Source organism: Symphalangus syndactylus, chromosome 2 (assembly GCF_028878055.3).
Source record: "Symphalangus syndactylus isolate Jambi chromosome 2, NHGRI_mSymSyn1-v2.1_pri, whole genome shotgun sequence".
NCBI lineage: Eukaryota > Metazoa > Chordata > Mammalia > Primates > Hylobatidae > Symphalangus > Symphalangus syndactylus.
Window position 1 is genome coordinate 136,035,701 of NC_072424.2, and position 24,878 is coordinate 136,060,578.

General features: G+C 42.7%; 1 protein-coding gene across 1 annotated transcript; it reads left to right on the forward strand.

Annotated features, from left to right (window-relative positions):
• Positions 1–5: 5 nt before the first annotated feature.
• GTF2H5 (general transcription factor IIH subunit 5) lies at positions 6–24,878 on the forward strand. The gene is made up of 3 exons (XM_055268301.2): positions 6–85; positions 1,645–1,713; positions 24,433–24,878. Exons 2-3 carry the CDS (start codon positions 1,679–1,681, stop codon positions 24,611–24,613), a joined length of 216 nt encoding a protein of 71 aa, XP_055124276.1. The 5' UTR covers positions 6–85; positions 1,645–1,678; the 3' UTR covers positions 24,614–24,878.

Sequence of the window (24,878 nt, forward strand, 5' to 3'; positions counted from 1 at the left end):
ACAACAGCGTCCCTAGCGCGATGACGTATCGGCGCAGGCGCACTCTGCCAGCAACGCCGAGGCAGTTCTGCATCTGTGGGCCGAGGTGTGTGGCTAGCGTCCGAGCGGCTGGGGAAAGTGGGGTGTGGGAACATTGAGGAGTCCCAAAGAAAGGGGAGAGGAAGGGAAAAGCCCCAGAAGCCTGTCCACCGGGTGCTGGGGGGCACAGGGCGGTGTCCCCCACTCTCTCCGGGCCCTTCATGGCGGGGCCGCACGGCAGTCCCGCACTCATTTAATCGTGGGTTTCCTGTGGGGCTAGGGCTCGCCCTGCGCCCAAGTGTAAGTGGAAGTTAATTAAATGGGCGGACGCTGAGTGGTTTGTTTCCAGACCAGGTCCGCACGGGACGTGATTTATTTGGTGAAGGGGCACAAGATCTGGAGATCTGGCTTGTACTTTTTTCCTTTGGCCAGGAATTACGGCTTAATCTCTTCCTTTGGTCTCCTTATCTGTAAAATGAGGTGGCTGGGGCCGGGCGCGGTGGCTCACGCCTGCAATCCCAGCACATTGGGAGGCTGAGGTGGGCGAATCACTTGAGGCCAGGAGTTCGAGATCAGCCTGGCCAACATGGTGAAACCCCGTCTCCACTAAAAATACAATAAATTGGCCTGGCGCGATGGCTCACACCTGTGTAGTCCCAGCACTTTGGGAGGCCGAGGTAGGTGGATCATTTGAGATCAGGAGTTCGAGACCAGCCTGGCCAACATGGTGAAACCCTGCCTCTACTAAAAATAAAAATATTAGCCTGGCGTGGTAGCGGGCGCCTGTAGTCCCAGCTGCTCGGGAGGCTGAGGCAGGAGAATCGTTTGAGCCCAGGAGGCAGAGGTTGCAGTGAGCCGACATCACGACGCTGCGCTCCAGCCTGGGCGACAGAGTGAGACTCTGTCTCAAGGTGTGTGTGTGTATATGTATATATATATGTATATATATATATATATATATGTATATATATATATGTGTGTATATGTATATATATATGTATATATATATACATATACACACACACGATACAACACAATAAATTAGCTGGGCTTAGTAGCGCATGCCTGTAGCCCCAGCTACTCGGGAGGCTGAGGTGGGAGGATCGCTTGAACCCAGGAGGCAAGAAGTTGCAGTGAGCAGAGATCGTGCCACTGCACTACAGCCTGGGCGGCAAAGCCAGACCCTGTCTCAATAAAATAAACTAAAAGGAGGTGGTTGGGCTCACTGTAATTTTTGAAGCACCTTTCAGAACTATCTTCTTTGATTCCTGTCTCCCAGGATCTTACCCTTTGTCATTCTCCTGAATGGGAAAAGAAATCCTTTGAATAATGGACGGTTTATACCTGGGTTGGGCACACTGGTGTAGAGTTAGGCCGCTTGCTTCTATTAGGGCTAATTGACCTTGGGTAGAATTGGTTGGCAAGTAAGATGTGGCATTAATATTCCAAGTAGACTCATTTTAATTTTGTTAAAAAATCAGAATGTCTCTTAATGTTAACTGTCTTTCATAGACTTAACTGTTAAATATTGACATTTAATTATTTTGCCTCGTTTCAGAGGCAGATCCCCAAAGTATATGAAAGTTAATGATTTTTAATTTAATGTTACCTTACTCTTTTTATTAGCATTCTTCAGGTCATCTGAACCTTCTGAGAAAACATGGTCAACGTCTTGAAAGGAGTGCTTATAGAATGGTTAGTAGTTTTGATACTTCATGAGTTTTAAGTTTAAATATTGAATCTTGACTTGTATGTATGTCTTTTCTAAAACCCTGTTGTTTTGAAGATATGAATGAAATCAAGTCTTTCGCTTTTAACAAGTGGCACAGATTTTGTTGCAAAGTTCCTGGTGCCAGATTTCAGTCCCTCTGTTGAATTGATGGAACTGGCATGATCAGAGGCAGCATATTTGTTAGATGAGTTGTCTTTAGAGAAACAGTGCTTGCATTCTCCTCAAACATGACTAGAATTTTAGGGCCTGAAAGAGGTCAGGAACTTGCTTAAGTCTTTACTATTACAAACTGGACTTTAAAAAAGAGAAAAACAACAGAGCCAAATGGAGAAGGTTTCTTAAATTCCTTTAGGTACATTCCAGAGGAGAAACAAAAACCTTAAATGGGCAGAGTTGAGTTCCTCCAAGCAATACAATGTCTAGGAACCCTGGGAACCCTGCTCTGTGGACACTCCCATTGTCTGAAAATACTTCTGTCTACCTTTCGGTGCCTCTAATAGGAGCCAGTGTATGGATAATGATACTGTGTACTGTGATGGCAAGGCTGAGGAGGAGCAAGACCAAACCCTAGGACACTGCCAACATTTAGGACAGCACTAGCCAATAGAAATCTAATGCAAGCCACAGATACAGTCTTACATTTTTTCTAGCCACATTAAAAGTAACGTAAAACAGGCCGGGCGCGGTGGCTCACGCTTGTAATCCCAGCACTTTGGGAGGCCGAGGCGGGCGGATCACGAGGTCAGGAGATCGAGACCACAGTGAAACCCCGTCTCTACTAAAAAATACAAAAAAAATTAGCCGGGCATGGTGGTGGGTGCCCGTAGTCCCAGCTACTTGGAGAGGCTGAGGCAGGAGAATGGCATGAACCCGGGAGGCGGAGCTTGCAGTGAGCCGAGATTGCGCCACTGCACTCCAGCCTGGGCGACAGAGCGAGACTCCGTCTCAAAAAAAAAAAAAACAAAAAAAAGTAACGTAAAATGAAACAGGTCTTGAAGTTAATATCTTTTGTTTAACCCTGTCTATGCAAAACACTATGCTTTGAACACGTACTAAGTCTTCAAAAAAATCTTCATCTTCAAAGTCAAATGGATATTTTAATTTTACAGCACATCTCACAGACTAGCCATGTTTCAAGGACTCTGTAGTGACCTGGCTAGTGGGCTACCTTATGCATAGTGCAGATTTGGAGTTTTGATACAGGAGACACCAACAAAGGCAACTAAGAAGAAAATAGCCAGTGAGGCTGGAGGGAGGAAAGCCAAAGGAGGAAGTGTTTTGTAGGGATGAGCGGCTGTGTTGGGCACTGATTGAGAACTGGCATGAGATGAAGACTGGAGTTTTGATGAGAGCCATTTTAATGGAGTGGTGGGGAGATGCCAGATTGGAGTACTGTGAAAAAGGAAAGGGAGGTGAGGAGGTGGAGATGGAGACTTTGGAGAAGTTTTACTGTGATCATGAGCAATCATGAGGCAGATCCCCAAAGTATATGGTAGCTGAGGAAGGACATGGTGAGGGGCTCAGGTTCTTGCTATTTTTATTTTAACTTGAAAGACTAGAATGTACGTTGATGAGAGTAAACCACTGCGGGGGAGAGGTATTCACTTGGAAAAGCAAAGGGGGTGGGATCTGGACCCCAGAAATTCTAAACACACTGTTCTGTTGTCTTTTGAAGACTCTAGGTTTGATGTACTTATTTTCCTATTAATTTGTCATAACATAAACATTTTCCTCGTTGGCCTTTAGTGTGTTTTTTGTTTTGTTTTTTTTTTTTTTTTTTGAGACGGAGTCTCGCTGTCGCCCAGGCTGGAGTGTAGTGGCGCAATCTCGGCTCACTGCAAGCTCCGCCTCCCGGGTTCATGCCATTCTCCTGCCTCAGCCTCTCCGAGTAGCTGGGACTACAGGTGCCCGCCACCACACCCGGCTAATTTTTTTTGTATTTTTAGTGGAGACGGGGTTTCACCATGGTCTCGATCTCCTGACCTCGTGATCCGCCCGCCTTGGCCTCCCAAAGTGCTGGGATTACAAGCGTGAGCCACCGCGCCCGGCCTAGTGTTATTTTTAAATACAGAGGATACACATACACAGAGTGTCAGCTATCACTTTTTTTTCCTCTTGTTTCTTCCAATTCTAAGTTTAATCTTCACCCCTGGGTTTGTTAAATATTCACTTCTCTCTTGTGAGGGTTTTGTGTTTTTCTTGGTGTTTAGATTCATTCATCTAGAATTTATTGGGAGGAGTGGCATAGGTTTGTTAAATATTCACTTCTCTCTTGTGGGGATTTTGTGTTTTTCTTAGTGTGTTAGATTCATTCATCTAGAATTTATTTGGAAGAGAGGCATATTATTAGATGAGGATCTAAATTAGCTTCTTTTTTTTTTTTTTTTTTGACACAGAGTCTTGCTCTGTTGCCAGGCTAGAGTGCAGTGGCGCAATCTTGGCTCACTGCAACCTCCGCCTCCCGGATTCAAGCAATACTGCTGCCTCAGCTGCCCGACTAGCTGAGATTACAGGCACACACCACCACGCCTGGCTAATTTTATTTTTGTATTTTTAGTAGAGACGGGGTTTCACCATGTTGGCCAGGATGGTCTCGATCTCTTGACCTCATGATCTGCCTGCCTCGGCCTCCCAAAGTGCTGGGATTACAGGCATGAGCCACTGCACCCAGCCTAGGCTTCTTTTTTGTTTTGGGTGTTTTTGTCTGTTCATTTTGCCAAATAGCTAGTTCTCCATCATTATTTCCTTTCTTTTTTTTTTTTTTTTTTGAGACGGAGTCTCGCTCTGTCACCCAGGCTGGAGTGCAGTGGCGCGATCTCGGCTCACTGCAAGCTCCGCCTCCCGGGTTCACGCCATTCTCCTGCCTCAGCCTCTCCGAGTAGCTGGGACTACAGGCGCCCGCCACCACGCCCGGCTAATTTTTTGTATTTTTAGTAGAGACGGGGTTTCACCGTGGTCTCGATCTCCTGACCTCGTGATCCGCCCGCCTCGGCCTCCCAAAGTGCTAGGATTACAAGCGTGAGCCACCGCGCCCGGCCCATTTATTTCCTTTCTTAATGATGCTTGATGCCTCCTTAATCATATAATTTTACTCCCCTTGCTATTCTCTTTCATCCCTTCCCACATTCATCTTTTTTGTTGCCTATTCTAGAATAACCTTGAAATAATTTAGTCTGTTTCCAAAATAATCCTTTTGGCATGATGGTTGGAATTGCATTAAACCTACGTTTTAATTTGAAAAAAAAAGATGACTGGATTGCATCTTAAAGAACAAAACTCTGGGGAAACTCTGAAGTCTCAGTGCCTGGTTTGCTGTCCCGTATCTAGCCTCTGAATTCTGCCTGGTCTCTCTAATGACTGTCCATCACCTTGCACTTCAGGATAATCCCCAGACTAGCAGTAATAGCATCATCAGGAGCTTGTTAGAAATGCAGAATCTCAGACCTCACCCTAAATCTACTAAGTCAGAATTGTGCGTGCAAAGAATCTTGTTAAGATGCATTTAAATTTTGAGAAGCAATAATACTGTTAATCAGCTTCAGTTTAATAATCAGTTTCCCTGTGGAGAAGTGTTTTGCACCAGGACTATTAAATTTTATTTTGCAGGTACGTACCATCCTTGCAAAACTAATTTTTCCCTTTGAAGTGAATTCTAAAGTGTAGTCTGCACAATTTTTCAAAAGGGTAACTCTGTCTTCCCAAAAACACAAGTCTTCCAAAAAGATTTTGGGCCTAAGAAATAACATAGATTCCCAAAGGAAAGGGTATGGCCAGTGCTAGTGGATTCCCCTTCACAGTTAGATGCAGATGTTAGGATGGTAACTGGAAAAGTCCTTCAGTTTCCCTCATGTCCATATTTGATGCCAAGGAGAAGCCTGTTAATAATACGATTATCAGTATAAGTGTGTTTATTACTTCATAATATCCATGGATTGTATGAAGCATTTAGATGTATTGGATTATAGAATTTGATAGGTCTGGAGTTGACAGGCAGACCACTCAAGGATCTTCTACAGCTGTTGCAGGTGAACACCAAAATTGAGGCTCAGCCCTGGAGGCCAAGTTGGTTTTTGGCTTCATGCAGGAAAGAATTCAAGAATGAGCCACAGAGTAAAGTGAAAGCAAGTTTATTTAAAATGAGGGAATAAAAGCGTGGCTACCCCATAGGCAGAGTGGGGTGGGGAGGGTGGGCAGCAGGTGGGCCTGCTAACTGGCTATTTTATGGCCATTTCTTGAGTATATGTTAAACAAGGGGTAGGTTATTCCTGAGTTTTCTGGAAAAGAGACAGGGATTCTGTGGAACCAGGAGTCCCCAGTCCAGACCATACGGGGTAACTTCTAGATATTGCCATGGCATTTGTAAACTGTCATGGTGCTGGTGGGGGTGGTTTTTAGTGTGCGCATGCATTATGATTTGTGTATGATAGTGGTGAAGGTTGCTTTTGTCACCATCTTGGTTCTGGCTGGTTTCTTTTCTATATCCTCGCTTATTGGTGGGGTCTTCTGACCTGTTGTTTACTGTCTCTCCTGTCTTGGAAACTAGTCCTGCTGAATTCCTATCTCACAGCTGCTTCCACTGTCCCAGGAATCTCTCCAAATTCCAGACCCATCATTGTATTAATATAAGCTGATGTGTAATAGCTTATATAGTGCTGATCCACATATATCTTAGATTGACTTCACTTAACTGCCATATTTAAACTCCATTTCTATCAGTTACGTTTAACTGATTTTGAGTCTGCAGAGATTTGCGAAAGAAGTAAACCAAATTGGGATGATGGCCATTTATTCTCACCTTCAGTGAATTGAAAAATCGGGGCGCTTGGATATAGTTATAATCTTAACTCCCAAGGGCTTATCAAATACTAAAATTGAAGGCTATAAAAAAAGTTTTATGTTTATAAATTTACACTTTTATGTCAAAACTGAAAGGTTGGTGAAAATTTCCTCTTTGTTGGGATCCACCATCAATTGCCAGGCTCACACTAAGTATTCTCCCAAATCTAGCCACCAAACAATTACCAAAGCAAGCAACACGTGACCACAGTGTGTCTGTGTCCAGTTCCAGATGCTGGAGCAGACCTCTGGTATAACAGTTGCCACAATTGGTTTGGCAAGTGCTTCAGCAAAGATTTGTTGCCAAAGTGCAAATTCCAACCAGTTTACATCACAATAGCAAAGAATCTGGAGAAATATGTATTATTAAACCACACTTATGAGTTTGGCTTCTAAACCTATATTGTTTATGAGAAGCGAGTAAGAAGTATGGCAAAACCAGTCTAACCATTGTTCTGTTTTTTTCTCAGCATGTATAAATCTTTTCTCAGCCTTTGCTTCTTAGTAGGGCCGTGTTCACTGAAGTTTTCCAGGCACCCAAAACAGTGCCTGAGATGTGTGTGTGTGTGTGTGTGTGTGTGTGTGTGTGTATATATACACACACACATATACCTATATAGATATGGCTTAGTAAATATTTGTTTACTGAATGAATTTTGTTAACAGAATTGAGTCCAGGTTTGTGATCTCAGCCAAAATCCCAAATTTGTTAATGTTCCTTTAGAGCCTGTCTATTCCTACAGTGAGATTCACAGTGAATAAGATGAGATTCTTGATAAATTAAAGTTTTAGTTGGAAACAGGTGTGTATACTAGGCCTCCTTTTAGCATGTTATATATCAAAATAGCTTTTAAATGAGGAGGCTGTTGTCTTCCAGTCATAGCTTTTAAAAAGCAAGCACCCCACCAAGCTGCTGATGGAAGTGTAATCCCAAGAAACAACTGAAAGCAACTTGTGTTGGGTGTTTTGTGCTTTTATATCCTTTAACACAATAACTCCATTTCTATAAGTTTATCTTTAGGAAATCGCTGGGCGCAGTGGCTCACGCCTGTAATCCCAACACTTCAGGAGGCCGAGGTGGATGTATGACTTGAGGTCAGGAGTTTGAGACCAGCCTGGCCAACATGGTGAAACCCTGTCTCTACTAAAAATACAAAAATTAGCCGGGCGTGGTGGCGGACGCCTGTAATCCCAGCTACTGGGGAGGCTGAGGCAGGAGAATCACTTGAACCCAAGAGGCAGAGGTTGCAGTGAGCCAAGATCGTGCCACTGCACTCCAGCCTGAGCAACACAGTGAGACTCCATCTCAAAAAAAAAAAAAAAAAATTTAGGAAATGATCAGAACTGCCAATAAAAATGTATGTATTTAATGTGCTAGAAAAAGAAATTTGTTGATTGTGGCATACTTTAATCAAATAATATAGCTGTTAAAATATTCGCAGACATTTTAAGTGATTCAGAGAAATGACATTGCACAATGATGTTAAGTGATTCGGAGAAATGACATTGCACAATGATGTTAAGTGAAAACACCTGGATTCCTGTACTAACACTGTTTTCCATGTGACATGTGCTATACTAAGCACTTGCTAATATTAAGTTAGTTTTCACAACAGCCCTTTGAGGTAGGTGCTGTCATCTCCATTTGTGGATGTACAAAGTGAGATACAGGGAAATTAATCAATTGCTCAGTTACACAGCTATTGTTATACTGGGATTTTAAATCCTGGTATTCTGGCTCCAGAGCCCAGGCTACTAAACTTTACATATACTATCTCTCCATTATGAAACTCAGTATAATATTGTGTTTGCTTTTTTTTTTTTTTTTTTGAAACAGAGTCTCACTCTGTCACCCAGCCCCTGGAGTGCAGTGGCACGATCTTGGCTCACTGCAGCCTCTGCCACCTGGGTTCAGATGATTCTCCTGCTTCAGCCTCCCAAGTAGCTGGGATTACAGGTGCCTGCCACCATGCCTGGCTAATTTTTGAAGTTTTAGTAGAGATCGGGTTTCACTATCTTGGCCAGGCTGGTCTTGAACTCCTGGCCTCGTGATCCACCCACCTCGGCCTCCCAAAATGCTGGGATTACAGGTGTGAGCCATCACGCCCAGCCTATGTTTGCTTTTTAAAAGGATATACATACGTCTTAGAATTATACCATATATATTCACAGGTTAATGGTTTTGTAATTGAAATAGTAAATTACCGAGACCAGCTCGGTCTGAGAGACCCTAACCCAATGGCACTAGAGGAATTAAAGACAGACACAGAGAAATATAGAGGAGTGGGGTGAGAAATCAGGGGTCTCACAGCCTTCGGGATTTACCCACGTAGTATTTATTAACAGCAAGCCAGTGATAAGCATTTTTTCTATAGATTATAGATTACCTAAAAGTATTCCTTATGGGAAACAAAGGGATGGGCCGAAATAAAGGGATGGGTTTGGCTAGTTATCTGCAGCAGGAGCATGTCCGTAAGGCACAGATCACTCACGCTATTGTTTGTGGTTTAAGAATGCCTTTAAGCGGTTTTCCGCCCTGGGTAGGCCAGGTGTTCCTTGCCCTCATTCCAGTAAACCTACAACCTTCCAGCGTGGGTGTCATGGCCTTCACGAACATGTCACAGTGCTGCAGAGATTTTGTTTATGGCTAGTTTTGGGGCCAGTTTATGGGCCAGATTTTGGGGTGCCTGTTCCCAACAGTAAATCATTTGATAGGGATAGAACTAATTGTAATTTAAACCTCTCTGCCTATATCCTCTCACATGCTCTTGGCATTTTAATTGCTCATTTGAGTACCTACTATGAGCAAGATGTTTCAGAAATATTCTCTAGTCCATCAACTTTGCAGTGTAGCTATGGTACTAACATTGCTGTTACAGATCACAGGCTCTTTGGCTCCCTATGTAATAAAAATTAACACAGAGCTACACAGTTTTCCCAGATGAGGCTTTTATTTCAGGGTTTATCCACAAGTGCAAGGGAGACAGTACAGTAGTAAGAACTCTGTGGCTGATCCCCAGAAAAGCTGATAGGGACTTTTTGATTAAGCAAAGCGTGGGAATTGACATCGGGGATAAGGTATGCAGGCTGGGCTGGGTAAAGCACATGAAGGGTACAGTATATGGTCAGCATCTGTGGTTGCAGTGGTTATCATACTTTAAGTTCTGGGTTAAATGTGCAGAACGTACAGTTTTATTACATAGGTATACATGTGCCATGGTAGTTTGCTGCACCCATCAACCCGTCACCTACACTAGGTATTTCTCATAATGTTATCCCTCCCCTAGCCCCCCACACCCTACAGGCCCCGGTGTGTGATGATCCCCTCCCTGTGTCCATGTGTTCTCATTGTTCACCTCCCACTTATGAGTGAGAACATGTGGTGTTTGGTTTTCTAATCTTGTGATAGTTTGCTGAAAATGATGGTTTCTAGCTTCATCCGTGTCCCTACAGAGGACATGAACTCATCCTTTTTTATGGCTGCATAGTATTCCATGGTGTATATGTGCCACATTTTCTTAATCCAGTCTATCATTGATGGACATTTGGGTTGGTTCCAAGTCTTAGCTATTGTGAATAGTGCCACAGTAAACATATGTGTGCATGTGTCTTTATCGTAGAATAATTTATAATCCTTTGGGAATATGCCCAGTAATGGGATTGCTGGGTCAAATGGTGTTTCTAGTTCTAGATCCTTAAGGAATCGCCACACTGTCTTCCACAATGGTTGAACTCTCACCAACACTGTAAAAGCATTCCTGGCTGTGCGCGGTGGCTCACGCCTGTAATCCCTATAATCCCAGCACTTTGGGAGGCCAAGACAGGCAGATCACGAGGTCAGGAGATCGAGACCATCCTGGCTAACACGGTGAAACTCCGTCTCTACTAAAAATACAAAAAAAATTAGCCAGGCGTGGTGGCGAGCGCCTGTAGTCCCAGCTACTCGGGAGGCTGAGGCAGGAGAATGGCATGAACCCGGGAGGTGGAGCTTGCAGTGAGCCGAGATTGTGCCACTGCACTCCAGCCTGGGAGACAGAGCGAGACTCCGTCTCAAAAAAAAAAAAAAAAAGCATTCCTATTTTTCCACAATCTCTCCAGCATCTGTTGTTTCCTGACTTTTTAATGATCGCAATTCTAACTGGTGTGAGATGGTATCTCATTGTGGTTTTGATTTGCATTACTCTAATGACCGGTGATGATGAGCATTTTTTTATATGTCTGTTGGCTGCATAGATGTCTTCTTTTGAGAAGTGTTTGTTCATATCCTTTGCTCATTTTTTGATGGGATTGTTTGCTTTTTTCTTGTAAATTTGTTTAAGTTCTTTGTAGATTCTGGATATTAGCCCTTTGTCAGACAGGTAGATTGCAAAAATCTTCTCCCATTCTGTAGGTTGCCTGTTCACTCTGATGATAGTTTCTTTTGCTGTGGAGAAGCTCTTTAGTGTAATTAGATCCCACTTGTCAATATTGGCTTTTGTTGCCATTGCTTTTCATGTTTTAGACATGAAGTCTTTGCCCATGCCTGTGTCCTGAATGGTATTGCCCAGGTTTTCTTCTAGGATTTTTATGGTCCTAGGTGTTATGTTTAAGTCTTTGATCCATCTTGAGTTGATTTTTGTATAAGGTGTAAGGAAAGGGTCCAGTTTCAGTTTTCTGCATATGGCTAGCCAGTTTTCCCAACACCATTTATTAAATAGGGAATCTTTTCCCCATTGCTTGTGTGTGTCAGGTTTGTCGAAGATCAGATGGTGGTAGATGTGTGGTGTTATTTCTGAGGCCTCCGTTTTGTTCCATGGGTCTATATTATCTGTTTTGGTACCAGTACCATGCTGTTTTGGTTACTGTAGCCTTGTAGTATAGTTTGAAGTCAGGTAACGTGATGCCTCCAGCTTTGTTCTTCTTGCCTAGGATTGTCTTGGCTATGTGGGCTCTTTTTTGGTTCCATATGAAGTTTAAAGTAGTTTTTTCCAATTCTGTGAAGAAAGTCGGTGGTAGCTTGATGGGGATAGCATTGAATCTATAAATTACATTGGACAGTGAGGCCATTTTCACAGTATTGATTCTTCCTATCCATGAGCATGGAATGTTTTTCCCTTTGTGTCCTCTCTTATTTCCTTGAGCAGTGGTTTGTAGTTCTTGAAGAGGTCCTTCACATCCCATGTAAGTTGTATTCCTAGGTATTTTATTCTGTTAGTAGCAATTGTGAATGGGAGTTCACTCATGATTTGGCTCTCTGTTTGTCTGTTATTGGTGTGTAGGAATGCTTGTGATTTTTGCACATTGATTTTGTATCCTGAAACTTTGCTGAAGTTGCTTATCAGCTTAAGATTTTGGGTTGAGATGATGGGGTTTTCTAAATACACAATCATGTCATCTGCAAACAGAGACGATTTGACTTCCTCTCTCCCTATCTGAATACCCTTTATTGCTTTCTCTTGCCTGATTGCCCTGGCCAGAACTTCCAATACTATGTGGAATAGGAGTGGTGAGAGAGGGCATCCTTGTCTTGTGCCGGTTTTCAAAGGGAATGCTTCCAGTTTTTGCCCATACAGTATGATATTGGCTGTGGGTTTGTCATAAATAGCTCTTATTATGTTGAGATACATTCCATCGATACGTAGTTTATGGAGAGTTTTTAGCATGAAAGCCTGTTGAATTTTGTCGAAGGCCTTTTCTGCATCTTTTGAGATAATCGGTTTTTGTCATTGGTTGTGTTTATGTGATGGATTACATTTATTGATTTGCGTATGTTGAACCAGCCTTGCATCCCAGGGATGAAGCCGACTTGATCATGGTGGATAAGCTTTTTGATGTGCTGCTGGATTCGGTTTGCCGGTATTTTATTGAAGATTTTCGCATAGATGTTCATCAGGGATATTGGCCTAAAATTCTCTTTTTTTGTTGTGTCTCTGCCAGGGTTTGGTATCAGGACAATGCTGGCCTCAAAATGAGTTAGGGAGGATTCTCTCTTTTTCTGTTGATCGGAATAGTTTCGGAAGGAATGGCACCAGCTCCACTTTGTACCTCTGGTAGAATTTGGCTGTGAATCCATCTGGTCCCGTACTTTTTTTTGGTTGGTAGGCTATTAATTATTGCCTCAATTTCAGAATCTGCTGTTGGTCTATTCAGAGATTCAACTTCTTCCTGGTTGAGATTTGGGAGGGTGTATGGTCCAGGAATTTGTCCATTTCTTCTACATTTTCTAGTTTATTTGCGTAGCGGTGTTTATAGTATTCTCTGATGGTAGTTTATATTTCTGTGGGATCAGGTTGATATCCCCTTTATCATTTTTTATTGCATCCATTTGATTTTCTCTCTTTCTTCTTTATTAGTCTTGCTAGCAGTCTATCTATTTTGTTGATCTTTTCAAAAAACCAGCTCTGGGATTCATTGATTTTTTTTTTTTTTGAAGGGTTTTTTTGTCTCTATCTCCTTCAGTTCTGCTCTGATCTTAGTTATTTCTTGTCTTCTGCTAGGTTTTGAATTTGTTTGCTCTTGCTTCTCTAGTTCTTTTAATTTGATATTAGGGTGTCGATTTTAGATCTCTCCTGCTTTCTCTTGTGGGCATTTAGTGCTATAAGTTTCCTTCTATGCACTGCTTTAAATATGTCCCAGAGATTCTGGTACATTGTGGCTTTGTTCTCATTGGTTTCAAAGAACATCTTTATTTCTGCATTAATTTTGTTATTTACCCAGTAGTCATTCAGGAGCAGGTTGTTCAGTTTCCATGTAGTTGTGTGGTTTTGAGTGGATTCTTAATCCTGAGTTCTAATTTGATTGCACTGTGGTCTGAGAGACAGTTTGTTGTGATTTCTGTTCTTTTACATTTGCTGAGGAATGTTTTACTTCCAATTATATGGTCAATTTTAGAATAAGTGTGATGTGATGCTGAGAAGAATGTATGTTGTGTTGATTTGGGTTGGGGAGTTCTGTAGATGTGTATTAGGTCCACTTGGTCCAGAGTTGAGTTCAAGTCCTGGATATCCTTGTTAATTTTCTGTCTCATTGATCTGTCTAATATTGATGGTGGGGTGTTAAAGTCTCCCATTATTATTGTGTGGGAGTCTAACTCTCTTTGTAGGTCTCTAAGAACTTGCTTTACGAATCTGGGTCCTCCTGTATTGGGTGCATATACGTTTAGGTTAGTTAGCTCTTCTTGTTGAATGGATCCCTTTACCATTATGTAATGGCCTTCTTTGTCTCTTTTGATCTTTGTTGGTTTAAAGTCTGTTTTTAATCAGAGACCAGGATTGCAACCCCTGCTTTTTTTTTGTTTTGCATTTGCTTGGTAGATCTTCCTCCATCCCTTTATTTTGGGCCTATGTGTGTCTTTGCACATGAGATGGGTCTCCTGAATACAGCACACCAATGGGTCTTGACTCTATCCCATTTGGCAGTCTGTGTCTTTCAATTGGGGCATTTAGCCCATTTACATTTAAGGTTAATATTGTTATGTGTGAATTTGATCCTGTTATTATGAGGCTAGCTGGTTATTTCACCCATTAATTGAGGCAGTTTCTTCCTAGCATCAATAGTCTTTACAATTTGGCATGTTTTAGCAGTGGCAGGTACCGGTTGTTCCTTTCCATGTTTAGTGCTTCCTTCAGGAGCTCTTGTAAGACAGGCCTGATGGTGACAAAATCTCTCAGCATTTGCTTGTCTGTAGAGGATTTTATTTCTCCTTCACTTATGAAGCTTAGTTTGGCTGGATATGAAATTCTGGGTTGAAAATTCTTTTCTTTAAGAATGTTGAATATTGGCCCCCCTCTCTTCTGGCTTGTAGGGTTTATGCTGAGAGATCCACTGTTAGTCTGATGGGCTTCCCTTTGTGAGTAACCTGACCTTTCTCTCTGACTGCCCTTAACATTTTTTTCTTCATTTCAACCTTGGTGAATCTGACAATTGTGTGTCTTGGGGTTGCTCTTCTTGAGGAATATCTTTGTGGTGGTCTCTGTATTTCCCGAATTTGAATGTTGGCCTGCCTTCCTAGGTTGGGGAAGTTCTCCTGGATAATATCCTGAAGAGTGTTTTCCAACTTGGTTCCATTCTCCCCGTCACTTTCAGATACACCAATCAAACGTAGATTTGGTCTTTTCACATAGTCCCATATTTCTTGGAGGCTTTATTCATTTCTTTTCACTCTTTTTCCTCTAATCTTGTCTTCTCGCTTTATTTCATTAATTTGATCTTCAATCAATGATATCCTTTCTTCCACTTGATCAAATTGGCTATTGAAGCTTGTATGTGCTTCACAAAGTTCTCGTACTGTGGTTTTCAGCACCATCAGGTCATTTAAGCTCTTCTCTACACTGGTTATTCTAGTTAACCATTCGTCTAACCTTTTTTCAAGGTTTTTAGCTTCCTTGCGACGGGTTAGAACATCCTCCTTTAACTCACAGAAGTTTGTTATTACCGACCTTCTGAAGCCTACTTCTGTCATCTCATCAAACCCATTCTCCATCCAGTTTTCTTCCCTTGCTGGCAAGGAGTTGTGTTCCTTTGGAAGAGAAGAGGCGTTCTGGTTTTTGGAATTTTCAGCCTTTCTGCTCTGGTTCCTCCCCATCTTTGTGGTTTTGTCTACCTTTGGTCTTGGATGTTGGTGACCTATGGATGGGGTTTTGGTGTGGATGTCCTTTTTGGTGATGTTGATGCTATTCCTTTCTGTTTGTTAGTTTTCCTTCTAACAGACAGGACCCTCAGCTGCAGGTCTGTTGCAGTTTGCTGGAGGTCCACTCCAGACCCTGTTTGCCTGGGTATCACCAGTGGAAGCTGCAGAACAATAAATATTGCTGCCTGATCCTTCCTCTGGAAGCTTCGTCGTAGAGGGGCACCTGCCTGTATGAGGTCTGTCGGCCCCTACTGGGAGGTGTCTCCCAGTCAGGCTACATGGGGGTCAGGGACCCACTTGAAGAGGCAGTCTGTCCATTATCGGAGCTCAAATGCCATACTAGGAGAACCACTGCTCTCTTCAGAGCTGTCAGGCAGGGACGTTTAAGTCTGGAGAAGCTGTGTGCTACCTTTTGTTCAGATATGTCCTGCCTTCAGAGGTGGAATCTAGAGAGGCAGTAGGACTTGCTGAGCTGCAGTGGACTCTGCCCAGTTTGAGCTTCCCTGCTGCTTTGTTCACACTGTGAGCATGGAACCGCCTACTCAAGCCTCAGCAATGGCAGACGCCCCTCCCCCCACCAAGCTCCGGTGTCCCAAGTCAATCTCAGATGCTGCGCTAGCAGCAAGCAAGGCTCCATGGGCGTGGGACTCACCAAGCCAGGCACAGGAGGGGATCTCCTGGTCTGCTGGTTGTGAAGACAGTGGGAAAAATGCAACATTTGGACTGGAGTGTACCGCTCCTCCAGGTATAGTCACTCACAGCTTCCCTTGGCTAGGAAAGAGAAATCCCCCGACCCCTTGCACTTCCCGAGTGAGGCGATGCCCTGCCCTGCTTCGGCTCGCCCTCCATGGGCTGCATCCACTGTCCAACCAATCCCAGTGAGATGAACCAGGTACCTCAGTTGGAAATGCAGAAATCACCTGTCTTCTATGTTGATCTTGCTGGGAGCTGTATACCAGAGCTGTTCCTGTTCAGCCATCTTGGAAGTGACTCAGTTGTTCAGCTTTATTTTCCAAGGTGGGACACTCCACAACCTTGGTTTGATACTTAGACTTCCTAAGTAAAAGGCATGGTTAAACATGAGAGCACAGAAGAATGGTTATTGAGGTTAGCGGGTACATCACCAGCAAGGTAGTGGTTTGGGTTTTCTGATCAGTGGGACAAGAGAAGGAAAAAAAAAAAGGAAAAATATGTGAAGGAGGAGCCGCATCGAATTCCTGTTCTCATTTCTAGTTAGGAGCCTGAGAAATTGAGAGGTTGAGTAACTTTATACATTATACATATTTTGGTTGGCGGAGCTGGGGTCTGGGGCTAGGCTTTCTGGGTCCAGTCCTCTCTTTAGACTTTTGTGTCTTTGGAACAGTAAAACCCCTATTACATGTTTTCTTGGGAAAATGGTAGCTGTGTTTCTGGTTAACTTAATGTCTCCTATGGTGTATCTTCTCTTAAGACCCTACTCATGTACCAAATTGTTATTGAGCACCTATAATGTTCTGGGCTCTAATCTAGACACCCATATCTCAGATTGAACAAAACCCAGACTCAGAAAACACTTTGGAAAATGCTTTTAAAAGGGAAATAAATCTAATTATAAACAAAGCCATTTCACATTCAATAACAAATTTTCTAAGACAGTCTACTCCCAGGACATACAGAATTTATGGAGAAATACTTAAAAATTTTTTAAGTAATATCTCTTGGCCAGTTATTATCAAGAAAGATAGTTTACCATTGACTAAGCCAAGATTGTTCTGATGGATCGTCAGTGCTGACAGCTTTGACCAGACTATTTTACAGCTCACTGCATCATCCTGGTTACCATTATACCATTATCATGGTATAATCCTTTTCAGAGTCATACTTTATAGGAGCTATACTAAGCTTCTTTAGGAGAAGGTTTCATGATGTCTGCCCTTCACATTTCCAGGGCAAAGATGTTTCTTTTCTGTACAATAGCCTTGATCCTGGGACTTCAAGTATGTACATATGCACTTGGCTTTGGGTTTGTTTTTTTTTTCTGCTACCCTCAATATAGAAGTGGAATAGCTCTGTGTTCAGATAGGAATATTCCAGGCTCTTTGTGTTTCATAACAAAATGTCCCTTAAACTTTGAGTGTCTTTTTTTTTTTAATAATTTAAGAGTCTTTTTAAATCATTACATGTTATCTTTACTTCAGGTACATGCTTGAGAATTCAATCTCAAATTGTCTTTCAAAAGTTTGAGGCGTGCCAGGCATGGTGGCACACGCCTGTATTCCCAGCACTTGGAGGCCGAGGCTGGAAGATCGCCCAAGCCCAGGAGTTCAAGACCAGCCTGGGCAATGTGGCGAAACCCCATTTCTACAAAAAATACAAAAATTAGTTGGGCATGGTGGCATGTGCCTGTAGACCCAGTTACTCAGGAGGCTGAGGTGGGAGGATTACCTCATCCTAGGAGGTTGAGGCTGCAGTGAATTGAGATTGTGCCACTGCGCTCCAGCCTAGGCAACAGAGTGAGGCCCTATCTCAAAAAAAAAAAAGAAAGTTTGAAGCGATTGATATTAAAGAGTTATTTCAGTGTTCACTGGCCAGTCATTCCTCTAAGCTGTCTCATTTGTCAGTTAGCATGTTTCCCCAAGTATGGGGAATACCATTAGTGTTCAAGATGATTTGAGGAACGTACATTTTTGGGGAGTAGAATAGAAAAATAGGCCAGGCGCAGTGGCCCACAACTGTAATCCCAACACTTTGGAGGCCGAGGCGGGTGGGTTGCTTGAGTCCAGGAGTTCGACATAACAGAACCCTATCTCTACAAAAAAATGCAAAAAAATATCTGGGTGCGGTGACACGTGCCTGTAGTCCCAGCTACTGGGGAGGCTGAGGTGGGAGAATCATCTGAGCCCAGGAGGTCAAGGCTGCAGTGAGCCGTGATGGCACCTACTGCCCTCCAGCCTGGGTGACAGTGAGACTCTGTCTCAAAAAAAATAAAAAAGAGAACAAAAAATTTTTTTATATGACCAGTTTAATTTATTTGAGGAGAAGAGGAAACTGACACATCAAACTCTTGGTTTTATATCAGATGAAAAGTTAGTTGATTTAAAGGCAATTTAAAGAAAAATATTAAGTGATTTGCAACAGAGATGTTACAAGAGATGGCTAAAATAGCAAGGATGGTATACAAATGGCAAACATTTTGAAAGCACTGGTGCGATGATTCAGCACAGATATGAGTCCTGAGGCACTTCTTGGTTTTAGTGGTTTAGCTCTGACTTCATTAAGATGATGTAAATTTATTCCATTTAGAAAATTCCCAAAGATAATAATCTTCATAGCCACTTAAGTCTTGCTACCTTTAATACCTGTTAGTAGTAGCCAGTTACTGAGAATAAATTGGTGTCATCTGAATGTATTGAGCTCAAACTGTAACAAGTTAATATTATCACATGCAGACAGCAATGTTTTAATGTCCAATTTGTCTTTTATTACTGTGTTACATTTGGACCCAAAGTTTATTTTAAAGGGCTAACACAAAACAACTGTTCATCCTATAAACCAAAAAGTATCTGAGACAAGTCTCAATCAATTTTGAAGTTTATTTTGCCAAGGTTAAGGACATGCCCATGACAGATCCTCAGAAGGTCCAGACAACTTGTGCCCAAGGTGTTCGGGCTACAGCTTGGTTTTACACATTTTAGGGAGACAAAACATCAATCAATACATGTAAGATGTACATTGATTCAGTCTGGAAAGGCAGGACAACTCAAAGCAAGGGGAATGGGGGGCGGGCTTCCCGGTCATAGGTAGATTCAAAGATTTTCTTATTCGCAGTTGATTGAAAGAGTTATTATCTAAAGACCTGGAATCAATAGAAAGGAATATGTGGGTTAAGGTAAAGAGCTGTGGAGACCAAGGTTTTACTATGCAGATGAAGTCTCCAGGTAGCAGGCTTCAGAGTTATTTTTGTTTTGTTTTGTGTTTTGTTTTGTTTTGTTCTTACTAGATGAAGTCTCGCTCTTGTCTCCCAGGCTAGAGTGCAATGGTGTGATCTTGGCCCACTACACCCTTCGCCTCCCAGGTTCAAGTGATTCTCCTTCCTCAGCCTCCTGAGTAGGTAGGATTATAAGCGCCTGCCACCACGCCCAGCTAATTTTTGTATTTTTTGTAGAGACGGGGTTTCATCATGTTGGCCAGGCTGGTCTCGAACTCCTGACCTCAGGTGATCCACCCACCTCGGCCTCCCAAAGTGCTGGGATTACAGATGTGAGCCACTGCACCTGGCCCAGAGCTCTTATCAGACCTAAAAAGGTGCCAGACTCCCCTGGATCAGGGAAAAGACCTGGAAAGGAATGGGGATTCTCTACAGAGTTGATTATCCCCACAAGAGACAGCTTTGCCAGGCCATCTCAAAATATGTCAAAGAAACATATTTTGGTGTAAAATACAATTTCTTTCAGGGCCTGCCATCTGCCATGTGATGCTTTACAAAAGTCAGACTGGAATTTGGTGTTTTATTGCTACAAAAAATCTGTTACCTGGGTCTTAAGATCTTTGTTTGTTTGTTTGTTTGAAATGGAGTCTCGCTCTGTTGTGCAGGCTGGAGTCCAGTGGCGCGATCTTGGCTCACTGCAAGCTCCGCCTCCCGGGTTCATGCCATTCTCCTGCCTCAGCCTCCCGAGTAGCTGGGACTACAGATGCCTGCCACCACACCCGGCTAATTTTTGTATTTTTAGTAGAGATGAGGTTTCACCGTGTTATCCAGGACGGTCTTGATTTCCTGACCTCGTGATCCGCCTGCCTCGGCCTCCCAAAGTGCTGGGATTACAGGCATGAGCCACTGCGCCCGGCCAAGATCTCTGTTTTAATGTTAATACTGGTCAGCTATGCCTGAATTCAAAGGGAGGTGGGTATGAGGCATGCCCAACCCCCATTCCCATCATAGCCTGAACTAGTTTTTCAGGTTAACTTTGGAATGCCCTTAGCCAAGGGGAGGGTCTATCAGTCAGTTGGCAGGTGGGGGGTGGGGTGCTTAGAACTTTATTTTTGATTTACAATCCCATTGTGTAAAAGTGTATCCTAAGAAACCTCTATGATTTTTATAGAATATATTGAGGTACTTATGGGGCCTGGAGAGTGAAGTGGGCACCACGGTCATATGAGTCCTCCCTTGTCCCTTGTTTGCAAGGAAAGCTTAATTGTAGAGCACTGAAGTCCAGGTTTTTGTCTGACTCTCCCCTCCTCAGCCATCATACCTGTCTACTGTTGAATTACTCTCCTTTTATTCTCCCCACCAGTCCCTCCCCTTCTACCTTTATTTGTATGTGCAAGGAAGATTTGAGGGAAGCAACTAAATTTTTAAAAAGCCTGAGTAGAAAAACAATGGTTTTTGAGAAACTGAAACTTTGGTTTCTCTGTCCTATAGGCCTCCTCATTTTCCTTTCTGCGATATCATCAGGAAGCACCTGCTTCATCAACCCCAGGTTCCTTCTAGAATTGCTCTTCAAGCTTTTTTCTATTTTATGTTTCCACCTGTGCTCTTTGTCAATAATTAATTATTTACCTCTGAAATTTCTCAGTGTACAGTGTGTTACTGTTCTAGAAGATCTTTTCATTTAAATTCTTATTCTGTATAATAGTCAAATTAGGGAATTGCTGAAAATGTGAAGTTTAACATTTTTTTGTATCTGCTTAAATCTGTGACCATTATGCTCTATTTGTAAAATACCCCATTCGTCCTCCTGTCACCAGCTGTTGTTGCCATTCAGTTGCATGTCAGTGTCATCCCGGAGATCCTCATTCTCATTATGCCTTATATGCTGATTTTTCCTTTTTTTCAGTCACCCAGTAAACCACAGACTCCCAAGCTGTCTCCGTCTCTTGCACTTTCATGATCTATGGCCCTGTTCACCATCTCCTACCCACCACCCTCCCCCACCTACCCACCCCAATCCTTTCCACTTTGCCCTCTGGGACATAGTGAGATGGCAGCAGCAGGATGCCCTGTAGCCTCAGCCTCTTCTCTGAACTTTCCTTTTTCCTTCCCCCACCCACCTTTTCCTTTTTTGCTGTGACAAAACCTGACTTTCTCCTGAGCTCACTGCTTCTCCCACCACCTTATCAGGTGGTGCCTTTTTTCCTCTAGAAAGGCACCCTCTTGTACCATTGGGCCAGGAAACAGGATCAGTACCTTGCTTATTATTGCCACTCCCAGAAATTCTCCCTCCCTCTTCCATAGAAACCCCCAGTTATCAATCCCAGATCATCAGAGTGGACTACCCACCAACCCTCCTCTTTATAATCATCTATAGACACCCCAGTCTGTCCTGAAGGTTTTCCCTTGAAAAAACTATCTTCAGTAGCTCTTCTCTCAAATCCTTAGTGATGTTAATATCCGTGTGGGTAGTCCTTTAGATACCCTGTTCTCCCAGTTCCCTGACCTCCTCTTCCACTGAGCTTATCCTCCACCTCATCAAAGCCACTCATTCACATAGTTGTAGCTAGACCTGTCCTTCCTTACCCTCATGCCAGCTCTTCAGTCTCATTTCAGGCATCCGACTGTGACCACCACCTCCTCTTTCCAGTTCACTCCCTCTCGTACCTCACTCCATCATTTCTTCAACTTGGCCAGACCTATAGTCTGTTGATATTCCCGTCTGTTCAGAGTCCCACACCTCTTTCTAGCTTCCAGTCTACCTTTCTGGTCATTGTAGCAAAATTTCTCAGTAAAGAGAAGACTTGGTTCTCTTCACTGTCTCTAATTTTTGTTTTTTTTTTTTTTTTTTTTTTTTTGAGACAGAGTCTCGCTGTCGCCCAGGCTGGAGTGCAGTGGCGCTATCTCGGCCCACTGCAGGCTCTGCCCCCCGGGGTTCACGCCATTCTCCTGCCTCAGCCTCCCGAGTAGCTGGGACTATAGGCACCCGCCACCTAGCCCGGCTAATTTTTTGTATTTTTAGTAGAGACGGGGTTTCACTGTGTTAGCCAGGGTGGTCTCGATCTCCTGACCTCGTGATCCACCCGCCTCGGCCTCTCAAAGTGCTGGGATTACAGGCATGAGCCACCGCTCCTGGCCACTGTCTCTAATTTCTTTCCTCCCATATGAAACCCACTCCAGTCATGCTTTCCTTATTATGACTCCACCAAAACTGCTATTGTCAAGGTCCAGTGACTTTCTGAATCCAGTGGTCAATTTTCAGCCCTTGCTATACCCTATAAGCCTTTGACAGAATTGATCACTACCACTTCTGAATAGCCTTTGTTCACATCGCTTTCAGGACTCTTTGGGTTTTCTTTCTACCTCAGTGGTCACTTCTTACTCAGCTTCTTCACTCGGGGGCCAGTAGGCATCTCAAAATATAACATCAAAAACTAAACCTTTTTTTTTTTTAATAGAGTCAGGGTCTCACTGTGCTGTCCAGGCTAGTCTCTAACTCCTGACCTCAAGCAATCCTCCAGCCTAGGCCTCTAGAAGTGCTGGGATTACAGCATGAGCCACCATGCTCACCCTAAAACCAAACTTGATCTTACCTGCAGATCTTACACATTCCTCTTTATCTCAGTAAAAATCTCCTCCAGTCTTCCGTTTGCTCAGACCAAAAATCGTGGAGTTTCCTTGTTCCTCTTTCTCAAAGCTCATGTCCAGTATTAGCAAATTATGTTGGTTTTATGTCAGTATATATCTAGAATTCAGCCACTTCTCATCACCTCCACTATTACCCCCTACATCGAAATCATCATCTCTTGCCTGGATGTCACCTCGTGGGTCACCTGCTTCCATCCTTGCCTCTGCCACTCCCAGTCTGTTCTCAACCCAGCAGCCAATATGATCCTTACAGTTAAAATTTAAGTCAGTTTGTAAGTTAAATCATGTCACTTGGTAAAAGCCAAAGTCCCCCAAATCAGTTCTGAGGCTCATACTCATCTAGGGATAGAAGTAAATCCTGTGTTAGCATCAGTTAATACCTGTGCTTATACTTAAACCTTATTTTTCTTGTTTTCAGTAAATTATAGTGACATCTTTTGGATTAAATTGTTACCTTTACAATTGATATTGACATTTCTCAAGACACCAAAAGGTTACATGAGATTTTTTTCTCAAGAATTGCAAAAATCTGTGGTGCAGCTTGACATTTTTATATTCATTTTTTGCTAAACACATTGTGTATTAGATCTAAAGAGTGTCCTTTGTCATGATTCAGGGTTTTTATGAAGGAGACATTTTGCTGTAAATCTGTACTGCCCACGAAGAAATTATATCCCTCTTTTCCCTTGTGACTATCCTATTCTTTCTAAACAAAAAACCACAAGTTAATAAAATTGAATTTGGACCTCTTTCCTTGAGTACCTATTACAAGCCAAGCACTGTCCTTGACATTATCTCCTTTAATTTCCGTAAACAATTCTGTCATGTAGCCTCACTTTTGAGGTTGGGAACAGAGGCTCTGGGAGATTAAGTACGTATTCTATTCAAGGTCACACAAGTAAGTGATGAAGCTGGGGTTGAATCCAGGTATGACTCTTGCTATACACCCTGCCTGACCAAAGTGACTGTTTAACTGGTTTTGTAAGTTAATTTGTCACTGGTAAGACGTTGAACACCTACTGGTTCCTTAGATGTAATGGGCATAGACAAGGAAGAAATTCAGTGTTTAAATCAGTTAAGAAAGCTGTGATTCTAGGCCCTACTAACTACAAAGCTTTCAGTATTCTTTTAGTTTTTCCACTTAGTGACAAATTATTCTTTAAAAATCTTGCCATTGGCCTCTGCCTCTTCAACTTACACTAATAGTTCTTTTTTTTTTTTTTTTTTTTTGAGACGGAGTCTCGCTCTGTCGCCCAGGCTGGAGTGCAGTGGCATGATCTCTGCTCACTGTAAGCTCCACCTCCCAGGTTCACGCCATTCTCCTGCCTCAGCCTCCGACCACCACGCCCCGGCTAATTTTTTATATTTTTAGTAGAGACGGGGTTTCACCGTGTTAACCAGGATGGTCTCGATTTCCTGACCTCGTGATCTGCCCGCCTTGGCCTCCCAAAGTGCTGGGATCACAAGCGTGAGCCACCGTGCCCGGCCAACTTACACTAATAGTTCTAAAATGAAGCTATGTCTATAAATTGTTAACACTTGAGGCAGAGAGGAATTGAGGGATTGAGTAACAGACCTTTAAAAATCATTCTAAAAATTCTACATGTTCACATTTAATTGCTCAAGTCTCTGTGGTATGATTTGACAACAAGCTGTCTTACAATCATGTGTTTGTCTTTACAGTGATCCTGCCATGAAGCAGTTTCTGCTGTACTTGGATGAGTCCAATGCCCTGGGGAAGAAGTTCATCATTCAAGACATTGATGACACTCACGTCTTTGTAATAGCAGAATTGGTTAATGTCCTCCAGGAGCGAGTGGGTGAATTAATGGACCAAAATGCTTTTTCCCTTACCCAGAAATGAAAATACTCAATATAGACCATTTAGGAATTATAAGCAGCAAATGTGAAAGACTTGCCACTCAATATCTTAGGTGACTGATTAGACATAGAGGGTTGTTTTAGGAGCATGCCATGGGAAAGACCGAGGGATCACGATCATTTGTTCAGAAAAAAAGCCCCTGAACTGATTTTGTTATACCATAGAATTTTAAAAAAAAAAAAAGCTTTAACAGTTGGCTGTAATTTGGCTTTTATTATCCTTTATTAAAATACAAATGTCAATGCTT